The sequence below is a fragment of the Phallusia mammillata genome, chromosome 3, assembly GCF_965637545.1.
Source record: "Phallusia mammillata chromosome 3, kaPhaMamm4.hap1.1, whole genome shotgun sequence".
Classification (NCBI taxonomy): domain Eukaryota; kingdom Metazoa; phylum Chordata; class Ascidiacea; order Phlebobranchia; family Ascidiidae; genus Phallusia; species Phallusia mammillata.
The window spans coordinates 31,281,215-31,300,104 of NC_137254.1; the positions used below are offsets into that span (position 1 = coordinate 31,281,215).

The 18,890-nt window shown below is 38.1% G+C and overlaps 3 protein-coding genes across 9 annotated transcripts; 1 reads left to right on the forward strand and 2 right to left on the reverse strand.

Moving 5' to 3' along the window:
- Positions 1-149: 149 nt before the first annotated feature.
- Positions 150-4,508, reverse strand: LOC145217970 (uncharacterized). 6 transcript variants are annotated; one of them, XM_080085363.1, is made up of 5 exons: positions 3,863-4,508; positions 3,113-3,288; positions 2,461-2,530; positions 1,990-2,084; positions 150-431 (listed from the first exon to the last, which is right to left on the reverse strand). In XM_080085363.1, exons 1-4 carry the CDS (start codon positions 3,895-3,897, stop codon positions 2,057-2,059), a joined length of 309 nt encoding a protein of 102 aa, XP_079941489.1. In that variant the 5' UTR covers positions 3,898-4,508; the 3' UTR covers positions 150-431; positions 1,990-2,056. The 6 variants fall into 6 exon arrangements, with proteins under 6 accessions (XP_079941489.1, XP_079941488.1, XP_079941493.1 ...); XM_080085362.1 differs by having other exon boundaries at positions 1,966-2,084; XM_080085367.1 differs by having other exon boundaries at positions 3,113-3,322.
- Positions 1,261-10,700, forward strand: LOC145217969 (sodium/potassium-transporting ATPase subunit beta-2-like). Of its 2 annotated transcripts, none has more exons than XM_080085360.1 (7): positions 1,261-1,465; positions 6,355-6,483; positions 7,092-7,211; positions 7,700-7,887; positions 8,706-8,852; positions 9,231-9,401; positions 9,986-10,700. In XM_080085360.1, the coding sequence occupies exons 1-7, from the start codon at positions 1,321-1,323 to the stop codon at positions 10,088-10,090; spliced, it is 1,005 nt and encodes a 334-aa protein (XP_079941486.1). In that variant the 5' UTR covers positions 1,261-1,320; the 3' UTR covers positions 10,091-10,700. The 2 variants fall into 2 exon arrangements, with proteins under 2 accessions (XP_079941486.1, XP_079941487.1); XM_080085361.1 differs by lacking the exon at positions 1,261-1,465 and adding an exon at positions 4,558-5,935.
- Positions 10,701-11,083: 383 nt separating this feature from the next.
- LOC145219980 (uncharacterized) lies at positions 11,084-18,643 on the reverse strand. Its single transcript, XM_080087276.1, has 16 exons — positions 18,522-18,643; positions 18,257-18,372; positions 18,080-18,193; positions 16,915-17,665; positions 16,322-16,572; positions 15,856-16,087; positions 15,553-15,793; positions 14,918-15,072; positions 14,767-14,848; positions 14,218-14,377; positions 13,722-13,875; positions 13,173-13,320; positions 12,939-13,103; positions 12,268-12,465; positions 11,852-12,082; positions 11,084-11,350 (listed from the first exon to the last, which is right to left on the reverse strand). The coding sequence occupies exons 1-16, from the start codon at positions 18,641-18,643 to the stop codon at positions 11,198-11,200; spliced, it is 3,273 nt and encodes a 1,090-aa protein (XP_079943402.1). The 3' UTR covers positions 11,084-11,197.
- Positions 18,644-18,890: the final 247 nt, after the last annotated feature.

Below are 18,890 nucleotides of genomic sequence, written 5' to 3' on the forward strand. Positions count from 1 at the left end.
CATGTTTTAGATTGTGAGACCACGATTCTGTGACTAATGAGTGCAAATGTACCCCATTTTGTAATACCAGCTTCACACTAAAGTGCTAAAAGCTATAGCAACTTTGTAGATGGAAATTCTTTGTAAAGCTTGATTGAAAAGCATTGGGATTACATGTTACACCGATAGTTTATTAGTGGGTAAAATCAATTGGTAATATCGATGCGTGTCACTTTACAAAAATAAATCAATGTATTGACAAATGTTTGGACCAACTTCAGCAACGACTTGCAATCATGGGATTTGATTTCCCACCGGAGCGCCTTCGATTGAATTTTTTCTGGTATAAAGGGGAGCAGTTAATAATTTACAAGAAGTTTGTGGTCAGCAAAACGATGTTTGTTGCTTGTAGCTCTGATAAGATGACTTCTTCAAAACACGTGTTTGAATACCTGCAATAAAAAGCCACATACTTTTAATGAAATGCCTGGTATTCAACCAGCTAGCGTAGGCTACGCAAAGCTTTGTGCTTTTTCAGAACTGGTAGCGAAATATTTAAACGTAGATTCTGTAAAGGATGCTGTCATTTGTGTTTACCGTTTTGTTGTTAGTACATTAATTTAATGCTACCACAACCACATACCGATGTTTTGTATTACTCAATATACTGGCAATAGATTACAGAGAAATGACTGGTGATAGGTTTGACAAAGGCAACGCGGGATAGCGGATTGAAATGCACAGCTGCCGCCGTATTTAAAATGGACGCCGTTCTCTTTTTTCTTTAGGGCTTGCTGGCCTAATTAATTTATGAGCCTCGTTTGTGATGTTTAAAAGAGAATTCAGATGGTAAACTAAGGCATTAGGCTTGGCTTTATGTTTGAGAGCAAGTTTGTTAATGTTAGTTTTATGGAAAAAGGTAATGGTTATTGTTTCTTGTGTTAAAGCACAACGTTCAAGTTTGATATAAAGGTCTTGATTTTAGTTTGTGTTACAAACAGTGGTGGGATTCAAATTTTTTGTCAGCTGGTTTTATCACAAAAGTCATATTTTTCAGCTGGTTCTGTTACAAAAGGTCCATTGACAGTGAACAGTAATGCTAACCGGTTCGCTGATCTCATAAAATTTCGTGAGATGGTTCTATAGAACTGGTGTGAACCGGCTGAATCCCACCACTGGTTAGAGGACCATTTTATGTGTTTGTTATATTGTATTAATTGGTGGGATTGAATTTATAAAGAGATGTCTGTTATGATCTAAAAGTCAATGATTTTGAACACTGAGTTTTGTGTGTGTTTTTAGGTGCAATTCTAGTTATTTTCTGCTAACTAATTGAACAAAATGCCGGGAAGTACAGACTCTGAAGAGGAGGTTGGACGATGCCAAGCGATCAGTCGCGACATCAGCGAAAAATGGACAGATTTCCGCAAGTTTTTGTGGGACCCACAGAATAAAACTGTCCTTGGAAGAGGCGGAAAAAGCTGGGGTAAGGATATTTAACGATCTATGTTTTTTCAAGCAACAACTTTAAAAATTTAGGAATATATATATGATCTGAATAATAACGTTTTAATTATAAATTTCAAACAAATATTGCTGGCAAAATTTGAAGTAAATATCATGTGATTAAGATTGCGAATCTTTTCACATTCTTAACAAACAAACCTTTGGCAACTTATAGGAATGAACAAAACAATGATTAGCATGTAATTACTATTCGATAAAGCTGTAAATTTCAATGTTGTTGGCAAAAAGTAAATATGATGTGATTGAAATTACACATCTTTCACATTCTTAACAAACAAATGCAGTAATGTGATTCAAAAACCTTTGGCAAACATACAGCGACAATTAACAATTATTAACATATAATCACAACTTCTAAAATGAATTTTCGGGTTTTTTTGGTACTGCTATTTGCTTATGCAGTATTTCTATTGGCCCATAACTTACAAAATGCTATTTAAACAATAAAAAAGTTCCAACCTTGGGTAAATATTTGCTCTGTACCTTGCTGAGTCAGGTTCATAAAACTTTGGAACTTTGAACAAAGAAACCATAGCATGAATTTCCAAAATCAGCAACTGCAGTAAAATGTCCAAGTCCTGCAAATCAGCAAAAAAGTTTATAGACCAACATGTCAATTTGATTCAATTTAGTTTATTATCTAAGCACCAAGATATGTATAGTGCAACATACACTGGATTGACGAACAAAAAAATAAAAACCACATTTGTAGGAACCAAATTCATTGCCCAATACAGCAATAGGTTTTGTATAAACTGTGGCTGCCAGGCATAATATAAAAACTAAAATATGCTCAGAAAAGTTTCGTTTTAATCGTTTAAAAGTTCCCTGGCTGATTTAATGTTTAACTGCCTTCATGTAGGCAAAATTAGGCCTCATATGTATATGTGATGAAAATCTGTTCAGGCTTTTGTTGGTTTGTTCTGTTTAATTTACATTCAATGGTTTACTTACTTTATTTTGTCCCATTCCTGGATATCAATGAAATGTCCATCTCTTACCACATACAATGGTTGGAAGATGTCTACACAAAAACATATCCTTAGTTCCATATTTGTGTGTATCATAGGATCACAAATGGCCCTGATTTACAAAACACAAATGACTGATTTTACCATGAGTGAGACTGACAAATAGCCTAAATATGTGCTAATGTGGTGAAACATAATTATGTACACTGTATTCTATTGAACTCGGAATATATATTCAACTTAGGGATTTAATTAAACATTGCACAGATGCATTAAGAAAATGGCATCAATTACCATGAATGGGAAAATGACAAGACATTTGTACGCAGTGGTGGGATTCAAATGTTTTGTCAGACAGCTCCATTAAAAATGTAATATTTTTCAGCCGGTTCTGAGTAACCAGTAATGCTAACCGGTATGCTAACATGTCCCTCTATCCAGACTGTTTATAGAACCGGTGCGAACCGGCTGAATCCCACCACTGTGTGTACGTCGTATTTTATGCGATATGAAACATTTATTCAACTTTTTCAAGGGATTTAATTAAACACATATGCGTCCAAAACTAATGGCAGATATATCATAAAAGGGAAATATAAAAGTGACAAATGCCTGTGTTAGTAAAGTAGACCCACCATAGGTCGACCTTTCTTGTGATCGCAAGGACATTGGTTGTTGGGCAAGCAAGGTGAACACGAGGCTACAGCGTGTTCGTCTTTCCAGTAAATTTCCGAAAGCCGGTATCGTCGATGCGCGCGCAGCCGTGGTCACGTGACAACCACGCCCGCCGACTGCCTCGTGCTCGTTGCCGCTGCGTTTTGAAGGTTATTCATTAGACTTTCACTCTGTTAATAAAATATTAGTTACGGCGTTTTATGTAAACACACATGCGTGGTTTCCATCCATATTATTTGGTTTCACTACAAAGCGACGAAAAAAGAAAACTGTAGTTTTATTAAAACGTTTACTTGGCCTAAACAACCCTAAACAACGTTGTATTTAACCATTTTCACGTTGTAAAAAGTGCAATTTGTTTGGAAACCAAGCAAATGGTTTAGTGAATTGCCAACTTTTTCAACAAAATGTTCTAAACAAGACAATTCTTATTTGTGTTACCAATTACTAACATTTGGTAAAATATAAACCAATTATTTTTGGTGAATAAACCGTAAACTTAACCAAGCAAGCGTTGTAGTTAAAAAATCGAAAAACTAAATGGGTTAACTAGGTTACTGTAACAAGGTTGTTGTGTCCATCCATTAAGACACGTCACACCAGTAAACAAACAATAGATGTTGGTCATAACCACACGTAACTTCCGCTTAACCATCGCCCAATAAAATCATCGCACTACGTCACGTGACATCATTAATTTCGAAACTTACCTTACTGCAAACGACCACCGAATTAGAACTTGCATCTTCACAACAATGCATATCGACCGTTCTTCTCGCAGTAAATATACAACGACAGAAGTTCAAGCATAATATTGCAACTATTTTTAACCTGGATTTTTAACAAACAAAAACACCATGGTTAGTGCCATATATATACACAAAAAGTTAAATGCGATACCAAAGGTGAAAATCTGCACTCTTATAAATTAGTACAAAACTATTTTAGGTGTAATGGCTTAGCGTGTTGATTTAAGCCCTGCAAAAACCTAATGTATTATTCCCTCTTTTCTTTTTACAACATTTTTCTTTTGTTACAACGTAACACGAAACTCGCTTTCAACGTGAATTTCGCCATTGAAACTTTACAAAGTAACCCTTTTTTACAAGTTGGCCGTAAAGAACGTTGAAACACGAAACGTAAAACAAGTTTCGCTCTTTTGCCTGAGGGCAGAAACCGGTTGATACAAAATAAGCAAAGACAAATACTGAAACACATTTTGTAAAAAGCGGCAAGTTATAGTTGTAACACTTCCGCTAAACTTGTTCTCGTTGCTGGTTTGTTTGTACATATTAAGTTGGGAATCTTTCTACTGTTAGGTTAAGATTGCAGAAGCCGTTATGTGATAAATAGCAGAACTTGTTATTTTATGGTTAATGCGCTCTTTTAAAGTTTTCTGGCTTATCTCTTGTCCTGTCGACTAAGTTTTCAGCGCGAATGTAAGATTTTTCTCGCGCTTCTAAAGTCTCTATCCTTTTTACTGCAGTAAATTTAAAGTACTTCGTTTAGTTTCTGCGACAAATTCTTGCTTTCTGTTATACCTAGTCGTTCGTTTTTTCACTATTTCGTTGGGCAAAGCCGTTTGACCTTGAAAAACGCCTCTAATACTGAACGAACAATCGGTCGAAACGGTTTTAATCTTTTAAAATATCCTTCAATCTTCTCAAAATCTACTAATCGCTTCTTAGCATTATTGCGCCATATGTTATAAGAATCAACCCTCTATAAAATCGCACTGTTAGTTGGTAAACGGTCATTGAGTGGCTACCTAGCTTCACTAAAGCGTGGACAACGGTATCAGATTTTACTTGGGTGTCCTATAGATCCCGTCCTGTACCAAGTTACTAGGAGACGCGCTTGCGTGACCAAATGTGCTGATGCTGCTGATGTGGCGGAATCGGTGCTCCATGAAACCGGCTCCAAATTGGTTGCTTGGTTTAGAGTTAAGTATAAAACTTAGGGAGCTCAAGGACAAAGGGAAGCAGTCAGTAGGATTTGTGTTGATTGAGGTTAGGGTTTGAATTGTTCTGATTTATAGCTTGTATTAAATTATTAGGGCTTCGCTGTAAAGCATTTTGAGTTTCCAGTAAATCTCTCTGATACTCTGTTACCTGGGCTTTGTGTGCGCTTTTGTTTAGGGTCGAAACTCTATAAATTGGGTTGGTCGAAGGCTTATTGTAGTGAGTTAGTCGAGAGTAATGTGAGCTGCTCAGAGGGGGTGTGTCGCCTTTTGCTAACGCTCTTTGATTTATAAGTTTTTTGAAATTGCTTGATTTCTGTTGAGGACATTATGATTTCAAAGATTTTGTACCAGCTATTTTCTGGTTGTTTTACTCGTGGCTCGTAGATCTTCTTAATTCCTAGAGTGAATGAAATATGTTTTTTTGCGAAAATAAAAAGGACCTTAGGGTATGTCTTTGCAGCTATTAACTTTCGATAGACATTGCTGATCTATGGCAAGCTCACTCCTCTGTGTAGCTTAGTGGATGATGTTTAAGGTTGTAATTTTGTTTTTTGGTTAAATTCTGACTTGTCTAAGACTTCTTTTGGCGGCAAAGTGTCTGAATCAGCTCGGATCCACAGTTTATATAATTGTGTTTTGGTTGTTCATTTAGCTGGTACATAATTTATTTGGTTTAAATTGTGTTGAACTGTGAGAAATATGGGAGAAAAAAAGAAGGAACCGTGGCAGGTTGTGGCAAGAAGAACTTTCAATGATTTCAGAAAGTTTCTCATCAACACCGACGAAAAAACTGTCCTTGGTCGCGATGCCAACAGTTGGGGTAAAAAATATATTGACATCAAAACATTTTCTGCAATAAACAACAAAATACAAACAAATCTGAAAACAAAACTAAACAAACACAAGTAGCCATCAAAATTTTTGTTAAATTTTTTTATGGTTTTTGTACATTTTTAGCACACAATTAAGCCCAAAAATACATAGTTTGCTTTTAAAGAGCCTGTTTTATGATTTTGAATACCACACAATTTGCTAATTATCATGCTCTGCTTTGTACACTTCTAGTAAAACTTTCCAAAGCAGGATAAATGATGTATAGAGTGTCTCTGTGAAATTCACAAAAATAAAATGTTGGTCTACCCCTTCCCTTTAAATATTCTGGATATGCCCCTGGTTTGCTCTTAAAAAGCATGTTTTGTATTTTTTCGAAATTTACTTATTATCATGTTTTGTTTCCAGGTCGTATCTTGATCTTCTACATGTTCTACTACTCGTTCTTGGCCGCTTTGTTTGCTGCCTCGATCAGCATCGTGCTAAGTACGTTGAGCAACGATATCCCAAGATTCCAAACTCGACTCCAAACCCCAGGTAGGAATTAGTAGAAAATTAAAATAGACATCAGGAAACCAGTGGTGGGATTCAATTTTTTTGTCAGTCAGTTCTATCACAAAAGTCATATTTTTCAGCCGGTCCAGTTGCAAAAATTACATTGACAGTAACCAGTAATGCTAACCGGTTCGCTGATCTCATAAAATTTTCGTGAGACGGTTCTGTAGAACCGGTGCAAACAGGCTGAATCCCACCACTGCTTGAAACCCACAACAATAATAAAATCAAACGTAAATATTCACTTTTGAGTTTCATTTTCTCCTCCTCGTCCAACGTTTTAATTTCCACATCACAGTAATGATTGGCCTTAAAAATCAGTATTTTGTGTTTTTTTAAGAACTGCAAGCAAGTTAATTCCTGAAAACATCACTCACAGATACAAAAATAATATGGAATAGGTGCCTGGGCATAGTTATAAAACTGTTGTGCAATAAATCAGCATTTTTCGTTTTCAAAAAACTAAACTTGCAACATCAGTCCAAATGTTGTCAAATATACTATAAGTATGAATAAGTATGTGTAGTTGAAAATATCATAGTTGTGAATTTCTTGTCGTTTGATGCATAAACTTGAGTGTTTTATTTCAGGAATGAGCATTCAGCCTCGACTTAACTCTCGTCAATCATTGAGCTCTGACATCAAGTACACTGTTAGTAATGCAGACTCAAGAAATGTCTTTGTCAACCAGTACGAAAAATTCCTCTATCGTAAGTATTAGGACTTACCTAGTTGCACACAGGTTTATCGCTTATTCTGTTTTAATGCATACCAATTGAATCGATTTATCACATTGCCATTTTGCCAAACTTTTGAACCAGCCGAGTTTCTTAACAAACATCTACAATTGACGACCCCTATGCTCTCAACTGATTATGTTGTTTGTTCCCATATTTAAAACATATTGCAGTTAGTAGCATAACTGTATTGACGAGGCATGGATGATAGTGAAGTCTGCCTTTTTAATAGCAGCAGTAATGAGACCATACAAGTCAAAATAGTGTTCACTACCTGTAGCTTAGTTACATGTAAAGGCTTTACGCTTTTGCAACTTTTTTCTTATTGCTTAATAGCATAACTGTGTTCAGAAGGCATTATCTAGTTGCACTGATGATATCTTGTAGATTAAAACAGTGTGCATTGCAACAAATAACATGTAATAACTTTAAACTTCTCTAACTGTGCGTTTGTTTTTCAGCTTATGCTGCGGTAAACCAGACCAAGGCTAAGAATTGCACCAACCAGAAACCAGGTGTCCCCAGCACTTTCACTGGAGATAACATTAACACCCCATGCTTCTTCGACAAAAACTCTCTCGGACCTTGTGCAGTAAAACCTTACGGTTACGATGTGGGAAAACCATGCATTCTTGTAAAGGTTAACAAGGTAAATGACTTCAAGAAATATTAAAGCACTAAACATGTGCAGTAATGACTTAAGATATTTACAAAATTTGTTGAATTTGTTGCTGTTTTTTATGTTGTGAATTCTATGGTTTACCACATGATTCAAACAAACCTTTTAAAAGCTGAGTTTTGGCAGGGGAGCTATATTACGAGTTGTATTACCCTAAATCAGGGGTGTGCAACAGTTTTCGTCGGTGGGCCGTATAACCAATTCCGGACCTCAAGCGAGGGCCACATAACTTTTTTCATGTGCACAATAAATTCAAAATTCTTTCAAATGAATCAATAAATTTATTCTCTACAACATACGGAGTTTCAGCGCAACACTGGCTTTCGCACAAAACAACTGTTTACTAGACAAAGGGCATTGTTACGTCACATTCGGTGCAGGAGGCTACTTGCTGTCACTGCTGTATGATCCACCGGTGTGAAAACGCCGATTTAGCTTATACGTATAGTATAGCAACTTAGAAGATTTACCAAAAACTAGTGGAAAATTTTGCTAAATTCTCAGAAGAATTGCATTTTAATCTCAATCAGTGTGTTGATGGGGGCCACACTAAATAGCTTGGCGGGCCGGACTGTGGCCCGCGGGCCGTATGTTGCACGCCCCTGCCCTAAATGATCTTTCTTACTCTACATTACTTAAAAGAGTAAACATATCAACCACATCGGCCTGTATCATCAGTTTAAAACAACTTTTATTCTTGTTTTTTTATTACAAACCATCTAGTGTGCATGAATTTCCTCATTTAGCAATAAATGTCAGCAAAAAATAAACTTTAAATTTATTTTCAGATCATCAATTGGTTTCCGGTCGGGTTCACAAACTTGGATAATGCAGTAGCTGCTAGTGACTCAAAAGCTCCGCCACTGCGAGATGTTTTGACCACTAGAGGTGTTGTGTACGATCCTCTGATTATGTATGTTGCTTGCTATGGAAGGGTAAGTTGAACAAAACCTTAAACTTCAGTAATTACAGAATTTTAGGAGTTTTGTTATTGTTTTATAGCTAAATTACACTACTTCCTTAACACTTCTTTGATCGTGATAGTCTTATTTATGTTATTTCGTAAACAAATTGGTTTTTAGGTACCTTTATCGATTATTTTACTGTTGTAGACAAGCACGTTTAACCAAATTGTATCCAAATGCGACAAAATATAACAAATGTGGTTGTAGTAGTAAACATAAAGAGACTTAAATCAGTTAAAATTAGTAGCTCTGTCTGCCTATTTCTACATGCAGCTGTAGAAAAAAATCTGTAATCATAAGAAAATCATAAGTATGACAAATTTAAACACTTTTTTTTGTTTTTTGCAGAAAGAGGCAGATATGGTGAACCTTAACGGAGATACAAACCAAGTCAGCTCAGCAACTGCGTACTATCCAAGATCTGGAGGAATTGAATTCAAATATTATCCTTACTACGGAAACAACCGTGATCCCAACTACAGAGTTCCTCTTGTTGCAGTTCAGTTCAACAATGTTACTGTAAGTTGGCCTTGTTTTTGTCCGTTACTAAAGTTAGGCATTTTTGATTCTATTTGAATAAGACGACTGGTGAAATATATATCGTTAAATAACATTTGTTGACTGATTCTGATTAGGAAGCGCTGTTGCTTCGTCAATTATTCTGACTTAAGTTAGGTTTTAAACATAAGATTATTTTACAAGAACTTACCCATTGGTAACATTCAAAAAGCTTAACTTTATAGAGCTCTTCTGGCAATTGCATTTTTGTACTAATGCTGTTGCTCCTGTAGGCTGTCGAAACGTTGGTACAAAATACATTTGCCAGAAGAGCTCTATAAAGTAAATATTATGCAGCAACCTTATAAAAATGTGCTTTTTTACACAGTATGAAAAAAAAATTTCAAGTATAAATGTGTTTGTCAGACCGAAAAAAACAAACATTTTAGTTTTTAAATAGGTAACATGTATAAATTCCATAGAATTCATTGAAAGATTCTGTTACTGGGAGATATTTTTTTTTCTCAGCTTTTTGGCCGTTTAATTGCAACTTGCTTTTAATATTTTGTGGCAATGTTGTTAAGAACTATCACTTTGTTTTGCAGAGAGGACAAGATATTAATGTTGGTTGCAAAGTTTATGCAAAGAACATCATCGATGATATGAGAATGAAAGTTGGGTATTACAGCTTTGTACTAAGAATCGATTAGATCAAGAATTGACTGCAACACGAAATATTTTACACCTTGTAACTTGTATGAGTGAAATTTTTACTGTCAGGCTGGCAAGAAATTGAACTGAAAAAAAAAAAAAACTATTTGTGAAGCATTTATTCTGCGGACTTGTATATTTGACCCACATAGCAAATTTGCTTCTTTCAGCAAAACCTGTTTTTTTCTGTCGTGTTTTAGAATGACCTTGCAAACGACCTTTCCGCTTGTCCCCGACAGATGGTTAATAATTCATTTGACCCGATTACGTCGCCGCGTTGCTTAGCGACGATCGATTTCTAATCTCCCTGCAGCCTGGCAGTCTCCAAGTTAATTACTACAAGCCCCTGCCGCACAACGCAACAATACCTCGATGTGACGTCACAATGCAATAGTAATTTCGCTTTTGTTCCAACGTTAATCGCCTTTGTCTTGTGCTTGTGACGTCACAAATGGGACATTGTTGTGTCAGTGCTGTTTTCAGTGTTTAACTATTCACAGGCGTTTTTTTCTACATTTGGTTATAGACGAAATTTGTGTTTGAAAATGTTTTAATTATTTCTTGACTGTTTCGGTTTTACTGGTTTTCAAAATAAACTGCTCAACTTAACATGGCTTTTGATTTGGAAACAGTTTTTGTTTTAATCTTAGGCTGTTGAGTGACCACAGCGTGCATATCTAATCTAATGTTGCTCACAATGGTCCTCAGTGTACTCAGGGAGCTTGTGTGTATGTCCAGACACATGGAAATCTATGCGACCCATGAACTGGTGTGTGGCCACAGTGTGCACACCTAATGCTGCTCACAGTGGTCCCCAGTGTACCCAGGGAGCTTGTGTGTATGTCCAGACACATGAAATCTATGGTGCATTATAACTAGCGCATGGCCACAGCGTGTACTTTTAAAGTTGCTCACAGTGTTCCTTTCAAATAAATGAAGAAAATATTGGTGGTGACTTACTTTCATGGCAAACATTTTCCCAAACAACAGTCTCAAAAATGTATATTGTTGTAATAAAACAATGTGCATATATCAGCCGTGATAACAGAATGTCACACACTGGCTATTTTAACTGGAATGTAAAGTTTTTGGAAAACACAAAAACGTTATGATGTAATTTTTCTGCCACTAACGGCGCTGTTTACTTTGTTCCAGAACTTTTCCATCTCAATACCGCCACCTCGCGGCCATTTGATTACAGGGTTTACAGAAATCATGGTTTGAAGGTTTCGACTGAAATCGTCTGTTTTGCTAAAATCCTAAAAACAAAAAGTAATTTCGTTTTATTGATAAGATACACAAAACCTAATTAAATTGAAAATGCAATTTGTGAGTTGATTTCTTGCTGTTAATATTTACATTGTAATGAGGTTTTTGTACCGTGGCTACGATACGCATCTAAACAAATTTTGGTCAGTTTAAAACGACCGTTTTATTAAAATTAGTTGAAAACATGACCTTATCGTCATTTTTATATTCTTTTTTGCTTACATTTTTGTATTCCTATTTACTCCTTATAGAAGAAACATGATATTTATTTAATTCTGTTTTTTTTTTAAAAAACAAAAAAAACATAAACGACCCCCAAAGTCTGATAACAAATAAACGTTTCGCTGGTAAATGAACTGGTTCAGTCGAATCCGGTTAATCGCAAAAAAATAGTCAAATGAACCATGCAATAATCCGGATTTATCAATAGCAATTCATGCAATAAACTGGACTATTCTGAAGAAAAATTAAAACAACATCTATTGTTTCACCTCAATTAATATTGGAACAACAAGTTTCCGATCCTTTGTGACGTGCAACCGGTTCATAGCAACCGTCGCTTCGTAACGACACCATTCGCTCTCTGCGAACTTTCGCGATAACACTAATATCACGTGACGAGATTGTGACGTCAGTTGCACGATATTATCGGCGATCGATTTCCCGGGGAGGAAATCTCGAATGTGGAAACAAACCTTCCTTTGTCGCTTCACTTCGAGTTCCTTTGTTTGCAAACAATTGGGTTTGTTAACTTTTGCGGAATTTAAAAATTTGATCAGCTTATTTACATTTAAATATTCTTAAAGGTGGTTCAGTTTAGTTTTTTTAAGAGTAAGATTTGGACGATTTTGTCATAAAGGCGCAGGTTATAATTAGCAAAAATATTCGTAATAAAGTTTCCACTTACCTCAACCAGTGTGAAGACAAACTCGTCGTCATCGGAGCAGAACGAAACGAACGCGTCATATTCGAACTGCAGCGGGGAATTTCCCGATTTGGCGGCAAAACTTTCCTCAGTTGCCTGATTTTGCCGCCACAAAAGATTCTGGAATCCTTCTACTATGACGTCACGCTGCATTTTCTTACGACGCTGCAACAAAAAAACATGGACGATTTTTTATATTTCCTCTTGCAAATGCTTGTTTTGTTATTGTGTTCTTGTGCTAGAATTAATTATCGTATATTGTTATGGTTGTTCTGCACCAGCTTACACCTTGCTACAACCTCGCGTCAATCACTGCTGTGCACCTTTTTAATCTATCGTGTTTGCGCGACGCGATTAATGGATCAATGGACAATGTGTAGGTTGTGGATTCTAATCCCATCTTAGCATCATGCGTCTCTGAGCAAAAACTTCAGCGGTTCCCCCCCCCCCCACCCCCACCCCCCAACAAAGCAAAGCGATTAGAAGGATCCAATGGACTCGCAATACAGTATAGGTTGTTCGACGGCGAACTCATTGTAAGTAAAGCTCGATCGTTGCCCGAAGATAGAAATAAAACAAATAAACAACATTTTGTTGACTTTTCTCGGATTAGAGCAAGTCACAATATTGTTACAAACAGAGCTGTTTCATACCTTGTGTACGAACACACTGATAACAAGCGCCACGAGTAGAAGCGCAACAACGCCGCAAATGGCAGCGATAAAAATATGCTTCGTGTCCGCTTGGTGGCAGTACTGCGCCTCTGTGATGTTGATGACGTCATACTGGGATCCGGATTGTACGGAACAGGTTAAATTCTACGACACAAATAATACACTAGTGTGACGTCACAGTAGGGATACGCCATCGCTTTTGTTCATATTTACCTTGAGGTGTTTGAACTTTTGTGAGTCTGCATTGGATTTCAGCCAAATCACGAAAGGCCTCAAGTCGCAGTCGCACTGCAGGGGGTTACCCGTCAACTCTACCCGATCCAGCCTTCCCAGAAATGCGACGTCATCATTCGACAATGTCCTAAACATCAAGTTTATAGAGCTCTTCTGGCAAATGTATTTTTATACCGACGTTTCGACGTCCTGTACAGGCAGTGGTGGGATTAATTTATTTTTGTCAGCCGGTTCTATCACAAAAGTCATATTTTTCAGCCGGTTCTGTTACAAAAAGTCCATTGACAGTCACCAGTAATGCTAACCGGTTCGCGGATCTCATAAAATTTCGTGAGACGTTGCTATAGAACCGGTGCGAGTCCCACCACTGTTTACAGGTTTCCTTCATCAGGATAAATGCGCGTATTACAGTGCACGATAAACAAAAAACTTGTAATTATGCCTGGCAGCAATAGCTTATGTAATGTCCTAAGCATTATGACATCATAACTTCGCTGTTTATTTTACGTCATAGGTGCGTTTCCTTACCTCAGTTGGTTTCCTCTCAAATCCAACGAACTGAGAAGTTGAAAATATGACGATTGGTTGGATGACGCAAACAGTGACGTCATGTTGTTGATGGCAACGTTCAGGTGACGTAAGCTCTGAGGAAGTTTTGTGGGAAGTGAAGTAAGATGGTTTCCTGAGATCGTAAAAGATATCATTGTTATATTTCATGATCTGTTTGAGAGTATGTCTACAAATTCTTTGTCAGGAAACCACTTTGAAATTGCTCTAATTCTCTCACCATTAAGCAATACTAGAAGGTAAGGAATATGGCTTTTCAGCCTGTTACTCCCAACAAACTGGAGTGCTGGTACATTAGCCAATACGGCCTATCTCTTGTCACCAGCTGTACTGATCCGAACCTTTTAGGTCATAACAGTGTGCACTGTCTGCAGCTTATCATTTCTTGGGTCAATAAAGCGTCTATCCTTGTTAAAAAAAACAAGTAAAAACCTTTAAAAGTTGTATGTGTTTCTACCTTGCAAGTCTAAACTTTCCATTCGGCTTAAGTTCATCAGATTGACGTCATCTTGGGTGAGTGACAACCCACTCAGGTCGAGTCCCCTCCAGTAAGAGTTCTCCGGTAAGTAAGGTTGCTTGCGAGGGTTAAGTGGGTCACTAGTGTGGCTCCATGAAGACTGAAAAGAATGGAAATCACTCACGCACACAATTTTCTAAATATCGATAGGTGGCGCAAAGAGCTTTAGCGAATATTTAAAATGCATTTTGTGCAAAATTGCTGACGGTTAAGGCTATTAGGGTTGGGGTGAGGTTTTTATAATAATAACAATAATAAAACCAACTTAAAAACTTAGTTGTAAATCACAGTATGCCAGGCTCATTGAAGGCGCTATACCGAATCAGCCTGTCACCAAGCATTCACCACCATATGGTAAGGCACAGGCTAGAAAAATCTAGCCTGCGGTGGGATTCGAACCCACGTCAGGAGTCTTTCTGGGACTCGTTCTTTATGTTAAATTTTAGTCCCAAACCATATCACAGTCTCACTGTTTATTTAAGTGCTTACCGCTTGTGTCGCCCGAGAACAGTCTAGTGTAGCGTTTTCCTTCAGCCAATTGCAGAGGCCTGGGATGCACTCGTAATGGTAGCTGATGATGACGGAACAAACGTCAACTGTGTTACCTCACACAATAAATTCATTATGACGTCATACTCACGTGAACAGCCCGTGCAGGTGGGCTATTGATCGGTTTGTTGACAAACCCGGTGAAGCGCAACGAGGGGTTGTGTGAATGAGACCTAAGATCGTCAAGTCCAAGTTCACGTTGTCGTTCAAATAAACCACCAGTGATTGGATGGAACAGTCGCAGTGCTGCAAAAACGGATGAGTGAAGTGTTAAGAGTGATGTAAGTTACAGAATCACACTTGATTCTAGATTAGCTCAATATGGCCGATCTCTCGTAACCAGCTGCACGGATGAGACCTTATAGGTCGAAATCATGTATTGGGTTGATGCTTTTGTATTTACAATTGATTCTTTTAACAGATATATACACAAAATTAATTCAGAAACAGAAATTTTTGTCCTGCGGACCGTTTTTGAAATCTGAAATTTTATCGCGGATTGGACTTTAAAAAACTACAAATTTTCATTTGTTTGATCTGAAAAATTATACGGCCCGGTGACGAACATGTCGCGGACCGGCAGTTGCCGACCTCTGAGTTAAACGATCTGATTTTAAAAGGCGCATCACTAATAGATGCAAAAAGAGTCAAACCGTTTCACAGCTAATCGTCTCGCAAATTTACTCGTATCTTGGAAAACCGATTTGAAAAACGAATCGGGCCTACCAGCGGGTTGCCATAGAGACCGATCCACTTCAGTGACGTCATAGGAGTGAGTTGATAATCGTAAACCATAGTGATGTCATTGTTGTCTAGGTAGAGGTTCGTCAACTTGGTTAGACGCGAAATCGTCGACGCGTCATCCCTCGTGATCGCTTTGATGCGATTGTGACTTAATGAAAGGCGCGTTAGTGACGTAGGGAGGTCACGTGGAAAAAAGAGCAACGAATTTTCGTCTAGTATTAACCTAAAAAAAATTTTGTTAGATATTTCGAATAAGGCGAATTTGCTGAGTCAAAGTAAACTTGCTGCTTCATCTTGGTCTGGTTGACGTAGATCCCATCCGGGACTTTTGTAAGGTTTGGATTTCGACGAATTTCAATTTCGATGATCTGCACCGGCGGGTTCGGTGGGAATTCCCCTAACCCATTGTCAACGCAATAAAGGGAAGTGACGTTGAATAGGCAGTTGTTTGTGAGGTTAAGTTGGGTCAAACGATTTCTGTATGCCAAAACAGCATGCAAATCCTCCAGCCGGAAACCTTTGGATAAATGAAATTCACAATCGTCAAAATTACAAATAATCACAAAAAATCTTTTTCATTGATTTTCTCATCTTTCTCATGAAAAAAAGAAAAAAAATGCTATTATTTGTTTAAGGTTAAATTAAGGTTAAATGATTTGGTGAGGTTAAGTTGGGTTAAATGATTTGGTGAGGTTAAGTTGGGTTAAATGATTTGGTGAGGTTAAATTAGGTCAACTCAAACCCCACCCACCTTCTTGTACAGGAGCGCATCTGCCACGTAACGCGTTGTCCTGGTGATAGGCGAGGCTCAGGTGATTTCCCATCCACACAAGCATGTCGATGAACTTGCTGTTACAAATCCACGGGTTCTTCTGCAGGTTCAACGACGTACAATTACCGCAATACACGTAATCGTCTGTCGATTTCACAAGCGCGATCCGATTGTCGTTCAGCCTCAGGTTAGACATCGTGGGAGGGAGGTTCGCCGGCATGTTCAGCAACCTGTGACGTCATAATGCAACGTGATGATGTGACGTCATTATGAAACGTCACGACGCAACGACATAATGCAACCATATTACACAAGTAAACAATACTGAAGGCATATTTTGAAATTGGCGTTTGATAACATTTGCTGTTGTAGTATGAGACGTCAAGACGCAGCGTCATAATACAACGTTACAATTTTTTACGTAATAATGCAACGTTGTGATTTAACGTCACAATGAAATGTCGTGATGCATGAAATTTGAGTGATATTATAAACTTAATAACTGTTACATTTAACGCACTGAAAATCACAGTAGCTCCAATCAACGTCTTCACATCAAATTTTCACATCACCTGTTTCGCGATAGATCCAGGTCCTTTAACATCGTTAGGTGGCGCAAGGCTCTCGGGTCGCAATATTCGATTTGGTTTCGTGAAAGTGTGAGGCTCACCAAACTGGCCGGTAGGTGACGCGGGATCGCATGTAGAAGGTTATTTGTCATTGCGAGAAAATACAAACCGGAAACGTTTTCCCACGCGGTGTCGCTCACGAGTCGGATCCGGTTGTCACCGATATTAAGACTAAACAGCGACCGCGGCAGGTTGCTCGGTACCGCCACCAAGTTGTTGTTGTGCAATATGATTTTTGTGAGGTTGGACAAGAGTTCAAAGTTCAACTTATGGCTGTTGTTCGACATACATTGGGAAATCTGGATAACTTTCAAATTCTCCGGCCAAACTCTTGGTAAACTCGTAAGAGGAGTTTTGCATTGTGATATCATAAGGGTACGCATAGTGGTTGGCGCGTCACGAAACACGTGGTCACCGATGGCGGGAAATGAGGAGTATTTGATTTGAAGACCTCGTAATCTCGATGGCCACGTGATTGATGACGTATTTGTGGCGAAATTACGCAACGGAATATCTTTCAGGGAGAGCGTTCGCAGGTTGGGAGGGAAACAATGAGGCATTGTTGAATTCGAATCCTTTCCCATGTAAGATAGAAAGCTTATGTTGAGGGTTGGCTGCACGTCGCATAATGTCGGATGAGCTCTGAACACGACATCCACTTGTGGATAGGATATAGACACTGCGCCGCACGAATCTGTGTGAAAACATAAAGTGGGTTTGCAAGCACGCTTCGTGCAGTCAACCACCACAGTACACTGTATCAGAGTGGTAAACGGGTCTGAAACTGGAGCCCGAACCCGAATCGTTTTTGAGAAGCCCGTTTAGGCCCCAATGTTTGGTTGACAGAAACGACCGAGAGAACAAACACAAAAGACAATTGGTCTCGAACAAGGCGTTTTAGAGTTGTTTGACATTAGGTCAGGTCCAGATACTGGCTACCTAGCTAGTTAAGTTTATTCAAAAAATAACTGACACAGAGTGTAAAGTCAGGCCCGAATCGAGCCTGTTTTTTAAGAAACCAAGCCCGAAAAGCCCGGCCCGACTTACAACTCTGCTACACTCCGCACAAGGTTAAAATAACAACAAAATTTTGTCACGTGGTTGTTACCAGGAAACCATCTCCAGTCGTACAGTGCTTGTCTTGAACCGAAGGAGTAAAGCTTCCTCAGTTTCTTTGCCCGTCCGATGAGAGCTAGACGGGACGTATCAGTGAAACTTATATCTACGGAAACACAGCGTAAAGTTACGGCTTTAACTGCTAGGTTAAGGGTGTTCCTCGTCTTACTGCGAAAGTGAAATGTTGTGATGTTGCCGAAATCCAGCAGTTCCAGTTTAGGGTCATCCCCTTCACACGATACGAAAATCTCCCCGGCATGTGAACTTAATACAGAAGTTTTGCATCTAAAGTCAACAAAAAGATAATGGAAAAAAGTGGTTCAGTTATAAAAAGACACTGCGATGCTTCTATAGCAAAATGTATTTGTTCTATATGAGATAGATAACTGATTTTAGTGTGATTCATAAACCTGTTAGTTACGTCATAAACCTACCTGCACCCGGTGACGAGTGGACAAACGTTTTTCCTGGGAGAATATCCAGAGGTTAAAGTTGCACAAGAAAAACATAAAACAAGTAAAACGAGCCGATGATGGCTAACTTCTCGTAAATTCATGCTAAAGCTATTTTTGCGAACTTCTACAAAAACAATACAAAATACTAATAGGCAAGAGCATTGGTAAATTCAGGAGATATATGGTAAAAATCTAGTGTTTTCTGCAAATACTTTAAAGCAATTTGTACTAACACAGAAATCGTCCTGAAATTGTCAGCTAAGATACTTCATTTCAGCTAAGCCTTCAAAAATGTTGACTGTGGGCTAATGAACTAACAAAGGTTTAATGTAAGATTTTGAGTTACAT

Bases quoted from the DNA above. Each gene is read 5' to 3' on its own strand.
- LOC145217969 (XM_080085360.1), top strand. From the start codon at position 1,321: ATGCCGGGAAGTACAGACTCTGAAGAGGAGGTTGGACGATGCCAAGCG. The intron at 6,484-7,091 runs GTAGGAATTAGT...GTTTTATTTCAG, and splicing joins AACTCGACTCCAAACCCCAG to GAATGAGCATTCAGCCTCGA. The intron at 9,402-9,985 runs GTAAGTTGGCCT...TTTGTTTTGCAG, and splicing joins TTCAGTTCAACAATGTTACT to AGAGGACAAGATATTAATGT.
- LOC145219980 (XM_080087276.1), bottom strand. From the start codon at position 18,643: ATGAATTTACGAGAAGTTAGCCATCATCGGCTCGTTTTACTTGTTTTA. The intron at 18,373-18,521 runs GTAGGTTTATGA...TGTTGACTTTAG, and splicing joins CCACTCGTCACCGGGTGCAG to ATGCAAAACTTCTGTATTAA. The intron at 16,573-16,914 runs GTGATGTGAAAA...ATGACGTCACAG, and splicing joins CTGGATCTATCGCGAAACAG to GTTGCTGAACATGCCGGCGA.
- LOC145217970 (XM_080085363.1), bottom strand. From the start codon at position 3,897: ATGCAAGTTCTAATTCGGTGGTCGTTTGCAGTAAG. The intron at 3,289-3,862 runs GTAAGTTTCGAA...TTCAAAACGCAG, and splicing joins CGGTGGTCGTTTGCAGTAAG to CGGCAACGAGCACGAGGCAG. The intron at 2,531-3,112 runs GTGGGTCTACTT...GTTTTTGTGTAG, and splicing joins ACAAGAAAGGTCGACCTATG to ACATCTTCCAACCATTGTAT.